At 50.8% G+C, this 10,823-nt stretch overlaps 1 protein-coding gene across 1 annotated transcript; it reads left to right on the plus strand.

Moving 5' to 3' along the window:
• The first annotated feature begins 4,543 nt into the window (after positions 1-4,543).
• LOC133070508 (hepatocyte growth factor-regulated tyrosine kinase substrate-like) lies at positions 4,544-7,319 on the plus strand. Its single transcript, XM_061162860.1, has one exon. It carries the CDS (start codon positions 4,615-4,617, stop codon positions 6,946-6,948), a length of 2,334 nt encoding a protein of 777 aa, XP_061018843.1. The 5' UTR covers positions 4,544-4,614; the 3' UTR covers positions 6,949-7,319.
• The last annotated feature ends 3,504 nt before the right edge of the window (positions 7,320-10,823 follow it).

The raw sequence follows: 10,823 nt of genomic DNA on the forward strand, positions 1-10,823 counted from the left end.
TCTTGCCTGGAGAATCCCAGGGACGGGGGAGCCTGGTGGGCTGCCGTCTATGGGGTCGCAGAGTGGGACACGACTGAAGCGACTTAGCAGCAGCAGCAGAGTAGGGTCCAAGCTTTATCCTCAAGATACAGCATGTACATGTATATACATATGTGGAAATAAAATGTAAGGAGAGGCTTTCCTGGTGGCTCAGCAGTAAAGAATCCACCTGCAATGCAGGAGACTCGGGTTTGATCCTTGGGTTGGGAAGATCCCCTGGAAGAGGAAATGGCAACCCACTCCATATTCTTGCCTGGAAAATGCAATGGACAGAGGAGCCTGGTGGACTACATCCATGGGGTTGCAAAGAGTCGGACAAGACTGAGTAAACAGCAACAACAAATAATGTAAAGGCATGCAACAATGGTGGGGTGATACATGGTTTGTAATTTCTTCTTCATCTTTCTCTGTATTTTCCAGTTCTCAATATGACTACGGGTTACTTCAGAAATCAGGGAGAAAAAAAAGTTTCTTGTAACAGTGAGACCAAATATCATAAAGTAATTGAGAGTCTGACTTCTTTGGTGAAACACAGACGGGACTTATTGGAGTCCTTCTGGAGGCAGGGGCCTGGGTGCCTCCTGATGTCCTCAAGGACCGCTGGGAGGGTAGGAGAGAAGAGACATGGGCCGACAGAGCGTCTTCCCCCCACAGCCTGCGCCCACCAGACAACCCTGCACGGATTTTACTGCACTGATCCGTGTGCCGGAAAACAGCACGTGGTCTTTTTTAAAAGCAAATTAAATCTGACCCTCTGCTCCTGCCCTGCGCTCCCACCCTTGGGCTGATGGCAAATTCACTTTGTCATTATATTACGGCCCCTTCTCAGACTGGGCTTCCCTGGTAGCTCAGTTGGTAAAGAACCCGCCTGCAATGCAGGAGACCCCAGTTCCATTCCTGGGTCAGGAAGATCCACTGGAGAAGGGACAGGCTACCCACTCCAGTATTCTTGGGCTTCCCCTTGTGGCTCAGCTGGTAAAGAATCCACCTGCAACTCGGGAGACGTGGGTTCAATCCCTGGGTTGGGAAGATCTCCTGGAGAGGGAAAAGGCTACCCACTCCAGTATTCTGGCCTGGAGAATTCCATGGACTATACAGTCCACGGGGTCACAAACAGTTGGACATGACTGAGTGACTTGCACTTTCACGTTCTCAGACTAGGTTGCTAGATTTAGCAAATAACAGTACAGGATGTCCAGATAAATAACCTAAAAATTAGCACAAGTCTATCCCATGTGATACTTGTGATATACTTATCCTAAAGTATTATTCATCTTTTTCTCTGAAATTCAAATTTAAGTGGGTGTCCTGTGTTTTTTCGGACAACTTTATCTCTGTTCCCTGAGGGCTCTGCAAAGGCCCAGGGAGGGCTGCAGAGCTGAAGAGACAGGGAGGCCCCCAGGCCCCTGATTTCAGAGGGGCAGGGACCTTTCCTGTCCCCACACTGAATGAGACAGAGATGGTGGGGGCATCTTTGTCAAAGCCTTGTCACCTCTCAGGATCCTGCCGGCATGGGGCCTCGGTGCCCACGACTGTCAGGACACCATGAGCCATCCTTTATCAGTCAGGGGTCTAGCAGGAGACCACCGGCCCATCAAATCAAGTGACTTGCGTGAGGTTAATAACGAGACCATTTGCAAAGTCATGGACCAAGCGTAGAGAGCCCTGTGCAGCACCCAAAGCTACTGAATGATTAAGGGAGGGAGTGGCTTCCAGAACCTGTGCACAGAGACTGGGAAGGGGCTGCCAAACATGAGCTGAGACCCTCAGAGACCCCCAAGGGAGAGATGCTGGGAATAACCCCCCAGATCTCTCTCCTCCCTCCCACAGTTCCTGCTGGTGCTTCCCACTGGCCAAACCAACTGGAAGCCAGCAACCTACTGGGGCAGTCCCCAAGGGTCCATTCCCAGGGGCCCAGAGCAGGTGGGAAGGGCGGTGGAGGGCTCACAGCACAGGGCCCCTCGGTGGGAGGACTCTGCATCCCAGCCCCTGCTCTCACAGTCGTCACCCTCATCTTCAGCCTCCTTCTGGGAGAAGCCCACTCCAGTCCCATCAGTGAGCTGGACAAAAGGCCAGAGACAGGCATGGCCTTCAGACAAGTGGCCCCAACACAGGAGGACACAGTAGCCCGAGGCCCTCTTAGAACAGAGGAAGGAAAATGCCAGAGCACAGAGCCCTGATATATATCTTTTCTGTCTTGATCCATTCTGCTCTGTGGTGGACTCCCCCCTAAATCCTGCTTCGAAACAGTTTTGCAGCTAAATGAAGAAGCAAAAACCAGGGCTATAAGCGAACAAAACAAATGCACCAACTCAAAACTAAAGTTCCTACCCCCCTGGAAACACATGTGTAAACTAAAGCACTGCGGACAACGTGTCTTTAGTATGAACGTTAATGAGCCAGGCTGAGACAGACCGTGCTCCACAGAGGATGCCCCCCTGGTTTTCTGACCCAGGGGTGGGGCTTATTTTTACAAGCTAATCAGCAAATTCCATTTTCTCCGGTCTCAATAAATGGTTCAGGAATGTGTATCCAAGCCAATCAAAAACAACGAGGTCCCTTCTTCCATAAGAAAGCAATTAGACTCAACCTTTCCCTGTAGACATGAATAAGGAAGGATGTAGCCCCAGGAGCTTTGGCACCCATTCTGTGCCTATGAGGAAAGAATCTGCCTGAAAATATACTAACATAGAGGAAGCAGGGCCAATAGAGGAAGAGAGACAAGCCAAGACCTGGTGACATCATACAAGCCTGGGATCAAACCACTCCTGACACATTTGGGTTACAGGCACCAATAGAAGCCCATGTTTTGCTGAAACCAGTCTGGGTTAAGCTTTCTGATATGAGTTAGATTTCTAAACAGCATGCTGCATATAAAGAACCAGGCGCATCGTTCCTGCTTCTTTCAAGGCCAAAAAAGTAGAAAACAGCCAGCTTCCTCCGTCCAGCTGGGAATCAAAGTAAAGGCCTCTGCTAAAGGGAAGGGGATAGACAACCAGGGGCCTGAACTCATCACAGGGGCTGCAGGGGAGCCGCTGCTTTGCCAAAGGTGTCAAGTCTGCTCGGTCCCTTTCGGAGGAGGCAGGACAGCACAGCGGTTATGAGCAGGGTCCCACGGCCAACTGGCTCTGCCTCCCTGGCCAGCTGATCACCTTGGGCAACTTTCTTCACTGCTCTGGGCTTGGGTTATGCACCTGGGGATAAAAGCAGTGCCCATAACATGGGCTATTCAGTGAAGACTGAATGAGGTAACAGGTGTAAAGTCCTTAGGATAGTGCTTGGCACACAAAACTAGCCTCGCTAAGAGATTTTTAGCTGCTATCCTTGTTGTTGTTACTTGTTATTATTGTTATTATTGGCTGTCCTGTTCTTCATTGCCATGTGGGCTTTTTCTCTAGTTGTGGGAATCGGGGGCTACTCTCTAGTTGCTGTGCAAGGATTCCTCATTGTGATGGCTTCTCTTGTTGCAGAGCAGGGACTCTAGGGCTCATGGGCTCAGTAGCTGTGGTTCCCAGGCTTTAGAACACAGGCTCAGTAGTTGTGGCACACAGGCTTGGTTGCTCCGTGGTATGTGGGATCTTCCTGGATCCGGGATCAAACCCAAGTCTCCTGCACTGGCAGGCAGATTCTTTACCACCGAGCCACTCGGGAAGCCCCTGCTATTCTTATCAATACCTAAGCCCTCCTTGGGCTTCCCAGATAGCTCAGTTGGATTCTGCCTGCAATGCAGGAGACCCCAGTTCGATTCCTGGGTCAGGAAGATCCCCTGGAGAAGGGATAGGCTACCCACTCCAGTATTCTTGGGCTTCCTCTTGCGGCTCAGCTGGTAAAGAATCTGCCTGCAATGTGGGAGACCTGGGTTCAGTCCCTGGGTTGGGAAGATCCCCTGGAGAAGGGAAAGGCTGCCCGCTCCAGTATTCTTGCCTGGAGAATTCCATGGACTGTATAGTCCTTGGGGTCGCAAAGAGTCAGACACACTGAGCGACTTTCACTTTCACTTTCAAGCCCTCCTTGGATGTTTCACTCTGGACGTTGTCTCCTCCAGACTCCTGCTCACAGGGGCCTACCCTGCCTGAACCCTACCCCCTCCCCACAGGCTCCACCTGCCTGACCCTGAACCTGACCTGCTGGGCTGCCCTGGCCCCACCTGACCGTCCAGGCTCATACAGCCTCTCCCCAAGCCCAGGCTGTGAAGCTTTTCTGTCGCCAATGACAGAAAATCCTCCACAAACCAGATAATGGAGGAGGCGATTCAGGATTTGGGGTTCTTGAGATACATAGCCCCCTCATGCCTCCTCTCCTGGCCTTCCTTATGTTCGGATTGTTCAGGCCTTCTGGGAGGTCATTTTCAAATTAAAACAATTAAAAGTTAAAGGCAATTTTTGTAAATGTCTAAAAGTTTTTTGTAAAATTAAAAGGTTTTTCTGTTCATTTTTTTTTTAAATTAACAAGGATGGGGATTTCCCTGGTGATCCAGTGGTTAAGAATCCACCTTCCGAGGCGGAAGCGGAAGTCGGGGGCGCGCCGGCCAGCAGTGGGGATCGCCGCGGCGTCAGGTTGGGGTACCGGGTCGCCATGGGGCGCGGCAGTGGCACCTTCGAGCGTCTCCTAGACAAAGCGACCAGCCAGCTTCTTCTGGAGACTGACTGGGAGTCCATCCTCCAGATCTGTGACCTGATCCGCCAGGGGGACACACAGGCAAAATATGCAGTGAGTTCCATCAAGAAGAAAGTTAACGACAAGAATCCCCACGTGGCCTTGTACGCCCTAGAGGTCATGGAGTCTGTGGTGAAGAATTGCGGCCAGACAGTCCATGACGAGGTGGCGAACAAGCAGACCATGGAGGAACTGAAGGAGCTGCTGAAGAGGCAGGTAGAAGTAAACGTCCGGAACAAGATCCTGTATCTGATTCAGGCCTGGGCACACGCCTTCCGGAACGAGCCCAAGTACAAGGTGGTCCAGGACACGTACCAGATCATGAAGGTGGAAGGACACGTCTTCCCAGAGTTCAAGGAGAGTGATGCCATGATTGCTGCGGAGAGAGCCCCCGACTGGGTGGATGCCGAGGAGTGCCACCGGTGCCGGGTGCAGTTCGGGGTCATGACCCGCAAGCACCACTGCCGGGCGTGTGGCCAGATCTTCTGTGGCAAGTGCTCCTCCAAGTATTCCACCATCCCCAAGTTCGGCATCGAGAAGGAGGTGCGGGTGTGTGAGCCCTGCTACGAGCAGCTCAACAAAAAAGCGGAGGGAAAAGCGGCCTCGACGACGGAGCTGCCCCCGGGGTACCTGACCAGCCCGCTGTCTCAGCAGTCGCAGCTGCCCCCCAAAAGGGATGAGACGGCCCTGCAGGAAGAGGAGGAGCTGCAGCTGGCCCTGGCCCTGTCTCAGTCGGAGGCTGAGGAGAAGGAGCGGATGAGGCAGAAGTCAGCCTATACCGCGTACCCTAAGGCGGAACCCACACCCGTGGCTTCCTCAGCGCCCCCTGCCAGCAGCTTGTATTCTTCGCCTGTGAACTCGTCGGCGCCTCTGGCTGAGGACATCGACCCCGAGCTTGCGCGGTACCTGAACCGGAACTACTGGGAGAAGAAGCAGGAGGAGGCTCGAAAGAGCCCCACACCATCCGCGTCAGTGCCTCTGACAGAGCCCACGGCCCAGCCTGGGGAGGGACACACAATCCCTGCCAATGTGGAGACTTCCCTCCCGGAGACAGACCCTCAGGCCGTAGCTGCAGCCGGAGCCGCCTTTAGTGAGCAGTACCAGAATGGGGAGTCAGAGGAGAGCCACGCGCAGTTCCTGAAGGCCCTGCAGAACGCCGTCACCACCTTCGTCAACCGCATGAAGAGCAACCACGTGCGGGGCCGCAGCATCACCAACGACTCGGCCGTGCTGTCCCTCTTCCAGTCCATCAACACCATGCACCCCCAGCTGCTGGAGCTGCTCAACCAGCTGGATGAGCGCAGGTTGTACTACGAGGGACTGCAGGACAAGCTGGCGCAGATCCGTGACGCCCGGGGAGCACTCAGCGCCCTGCGGGAGGAGCACCGGGAGAAGCTTCGCCGTGCAGCCGAGGAGGCCGAGCGCCAGCGCCAGATCCAGCTGGCCCAGAAGCTGGAGATCATGCGGCAGAAGAAGCAGGAGTACCTGGAGGTACAGCGGCAGCTGGCCATCCAGCGCCTGCAGGAGCAGGAGAAGGAGCGGCAGATGCGCCCGGAGCAGCAGAAGCAGACCATCCAGATGCGGGCCCAGATGCCAGCTTTCTCCCTGCCCTACGCCCAGCTCCAGGCCATGCCTGCGGCGGGGGGTGTGCTGTACCAGCCCTCCAGCCCGGCGAGCTTCGCGGGCACCTTCAGCCCAGCCGGCTCGGTGGAGGGCTCGCCCATGCACACCATGTACATGAGTCAGCCAGCCCCGGCCGCCAGCGGCCCCTACCCCAGCATCCCAGCAGCCGCGGCAGATCCCAGCATGGTGAGCGCATACATGTACCCAGCAGGAGCGGCTGGTGCACAGGCAGCTCCACAGGGCCCTGCAGGGCCCACCACCAGCCCAGCCTACTCATCATACCAGCCTACTCCTACGCAGGGCTATCAGAACGTGGCCTCCCAGGCCCCACAGAGCCTCCCAGCCATCTCCCAGCCCCCACAGTCTGGTACGATGGGCTACATGGGGAGCCAGTCAGTGTCCATGGGCTACCAGCCTTACAGCATGCAGAATCTCATGCCGACCCTCCCCGGCCAAGATGCGCCTCTGCCGCCCCCACAGCAACCCTATATCTCAGGGCAGCAGCCCGTGTACCAGCAGATGGCGCCCTCCAGCGGCCCTCCTCAGCAGCAGCCCCCAGTGGCCCAGCAGCCCCCGGCACAGGGCCCGTCGGCACAGGGCAGCGAAGCCCAGCTCATCTCGTTTGACTGACCCCAGCTGGGAGCGCCCCATCTAGAGTAACACTACGGTTCTCCATAACCGCTGCCTCCATCTCTTAACTAGCGCGTCCTCCCGCCTCGCTCTCCCCCCTCCGCGTGGGCGGGGTGGCCCTCCCCTCCAGCCGCCTCTGTCTCCGTCCTTGCCTGCCAGCTCCTGGTCCCCCTCGGCCCCATCCTCCTCCCTGTCTCCTTGGGTTGGGGTCTGACTCCTTTCCCCAGGGCTGGGCCTCGGGAAGGAGGGTGGAAGGGAAGGACCTTCCCTGAGAGGAAGCCCCCAGCCCAGTATGTCGGGTTCTGTGAGGGCTGGCCAGAGTGGGGTCTCCGCCCCACACAGCTCATGCCCTCCCATCCACACCCGGGAGACCTTGGGGCCATGGTCTGTGACTAGCGTGAATGCTCCCCAGAGTTCTCCAGCATGGCCCCCTAGGCTGTCAGCAGGGATGCTCCTGGCCCTCACAGGAAGGGTGGGGCCTGTCTCCAGCTTCTCTGCTTCTGAGCTGCCATCTTATCCAGTGCCCTGAGTAGACGGAATGGAACAGTGATAATAAAAATGTCTTTCAACAAGTAAAAAAAAAAAAAAAAAAAGAATCCACCTTCCAAGGCAGGGGACGAGGGTTCGATCCCGGGATGGGAGCTGATATCCCACATGCCACCGGGCAACTAGGCCCACACTCACTGCAAGAAAGAGCCCACAGTCGAAATAAGTGCCCGACGGCTGCAATTAGGACCTGATGCAGCCAGAGAAATTTATTTTTGAATTTTTAAAATAAAATTGACAAGGTTAGAGGAAATAATGATCACTATTGTTTCCATCATTATTATAGAATACTGATTAGCTGAAGTTACACCCACAAATAGAAATAATAATGAACATAGAACAAGGAAAAATGCATGGATCATAGCTAATATCATTCTTAGAGGAAAAGTCAAAGCTTTCAATAGATCAAATAGAAAACAGGGGAAAAGGGAAGACAAATGAGTGTAACTCAAAGGACTGGAAAAAGAGCAACAGCCAGTTCAAGGTAACAAGAAGGACCTAAGTAAATAGATACGGGCAGAATGTTTTTTAATATTCGGGGAATTCCCTGGTGATTCAGTAGTGAGGACTCTGCATTTTCACTTCAGGGGCCTGGGTTCAATCACTGGTTGGGGAACTTAGATCCCACAAGCCACATGGTGTAGCCAAAAGTAAATGGTGTAGCCAAAAGTAAAAACTGAGATGATGAACTGAAACATGAAACATCATTGAGACAAAACGTAAATGAGGAATGTGATCAAAACACAAATATGCAAAAGATAAAGTGAAAATGGGGAACATCTCAGATATAACAAATATCATATTTGATATTAAATACTTAAGGGATATTATTCACAACCACAAGCCAATACTTTAAAGCAGATTAAATGGAAATATTTCTGGAAAAAAAATATGAAGTGCCAAAATCCACTCAAGAGGAAACAGAAAAGTTGACTAGATCAATAGCCACAAAAGAAAGTGAAAACCCAAGAGAAACAACAGACAGACTGTTAGAAGGAATGGGAGAGTTCAGTACTGCTGCCAGATACACAATCATTGCACAAAAAGCAACCGTGTTTCTATGTTCCAGCCAAAACTAACTGGGAAAATGTAGCCAAAAATACATTAGCATTTATCACAGCAATAAAAAATAGAAAGCATCTAGGAATTAGCCTAGCGGAGACTGCACAAGATTCCTATGGAGAAAATTTTCAGTCTAGTAAAATCACCAAAGAAAAGGTGAGAAATTAGGAAGTTGCGCCCCAGTCATGTATCACACAGCTTCGCGTCACCAAGGTCAGTGCTCCTCATACTCATCTGAAAACTAAAAGACAATCCAATTAGGAAAGTTCTGGGAACTTTAACAGGTCGACTTGAAAATTCATATGAAAAATAAACACACATGAATGTCTAAAAAAATCAAAGACATGATACTGGCAAGGGAATAGATGAGACAATCTAAGAAACAGAATAGGGATTTCAGAATCATATCAAATGATGTGAACAGCAGAGAGGAAAGGATGAATTATTTAGGAAAATGATGCTGGAGATATTAACCTGACGTGTGAGGAAGATTTGGGCTCCTGCCACATACAGACTATACTCCACATAGAGAATCCTGGGTCCAACATTCCTTCCATACTTAACTCACTGGCTGTATTTATCACCTAAATTTCATGTTGCCTAATTAACAGTCATTGAGAAACCTGTATGCAGGTCAGGAAGCAACATTTAGAACTGGACATGGAACAACAGGCTGGTTCCAAATAGGCAAAGGAGTACGTCAAGGCTGTATATTGTCACCCCGCTTATTTAACTTATACACAGAGTACCTCATGAGAAATGCTGGGCTGGATGAAGCACAAGATGGAATCAAGATTGCTGGGAGAAATACCAATAACCTCAAATATGCAGATGATATCACCCTTATGGCAGAAAGTGAGGAGGAACTAAAGAGCCTCTTGATGAAAGTGAAAGAGGAGAGTGAAAAAGTTGGCTAAAAGCTCAACATTCAGAAAACTAAGATCATGGCATCTGGTCCCATCACTTCATGGCAAATAGATGGGGAAACAGTGGAAACAGTGAGAGACTTTATTTTGGGGGCTCCAAAATCACTGCAGATGGTGACTGCAGCCATGAAATTAAAAAACACTTACTCCTTGGAAGGAAAGTTATGACCAATCTAGACAGCATATCAAAAAGCAGAGACATTACTTTGCCTACAATGGTCCGTCTAGTCAAGGCTATGGTTTTTCCAGTGGTCATGTATGGATGTGAGAGTTGGACTATAAAGAAAGCTGGGGGCCAAAAAATTGATGCTTTTGAACTGTGGTGTTGGAGAAGAGTCTTGAGAGTCCCTTGGACTGCAAGGAGATCCAACCAGTCAGTTCTAAAGGAAATCAGTACTGAATATTCATTGGAAGGACTGATGTTGAAGCTGAAACTCCAATACTTTGGCCACCTGATGCGAAGAGCTGACTCATTTGAAAAGACCCTGATGCTGGGAAAGATTGAGGGCAGGAGGAGAAGGGGACAACAGAGGATGAAATGGCTGGATGGCATCACCAACTCAATGGACATGAGTTTGGGTGGACTCTGGAAGTTGGTGATGGACGGGGAGGCCTGGCGTGCTGCGATTCATGGGGTCACAAAGAGTCAGACACGACTGAGCAACTGAACTGAACTGAACTGAGTCTGGGTATTCTTGGTATGTCATACAATTTCAATATACATTTGTGATTTTTTTTTTTTTTTCTTTGGTTGAACCACACACAGCATGTGAGATCTTAGTTCCCAGACCAGGGATTGAACCCATGCCCACTTCGTTGAAAGCACAGAGTCAACGACTGGACTGCCAGGGAAGTTCCCATTTGCCATACTTTTTAACATTGAATGCACATTAAGCCCTTATGCAATCCAAACTTTTCTGGCATGGAAGAGTGTTTGAAAGAAGCAAGTTCTACATGAAAAGCAGATTCTTGAAATCCTTACACTGAATCACAGAAGCAAATAATCAGGCTGCTTCAAAGCAAAGATAAGCTCCTGGAGCATTCTGCGTCTCAAAATGCAGAGATAAACAACCCAGGGTGAACACCTGCCGTGCTGGGCCAACACATTCTCATCCAGGAAGTAAGAGACAAACAAAGGAAGCGTAAGAAAAGTGTTTGCCCTGGATATTTACTTCGCCTAGAACTACAGATAGTTCAGATTCCCACTAAAGCTCTTTAGATGCAGCCATCAATGATATTTAGAAAGTCTTCATATTATACATAAAGGCAAGAATATAAAAATGGAAAATATTATATATAACGTAATATCACATGATAATATAATTCACAGTAATGTAATAT

The sequence above is a fragment of the Dama dama genome, chromosome 15 (assembly GCF_033118175.1).
Source record: "Dama dama isolate Ldn47 chromosome 15, ASM3311817v1, whole genome shotgun sequence".
Taxonomy (NCBI): domain Eukaryota; kingdom Metazoa; phylum Chordata; class Mammalia; order Artiodactyla; family Cervidae; genus Dama; species Dama dama.

Bases quoted from the DNA above. Each gene is read 5' to 3' on its own strand.
- LOC133070508 (XM_061162860.1), top strand. From the start codon at position 4,615: ATGGGGCGCGGCAGTGGCACCTTCGAGCGTCTCCTAGACAAAGCGACC.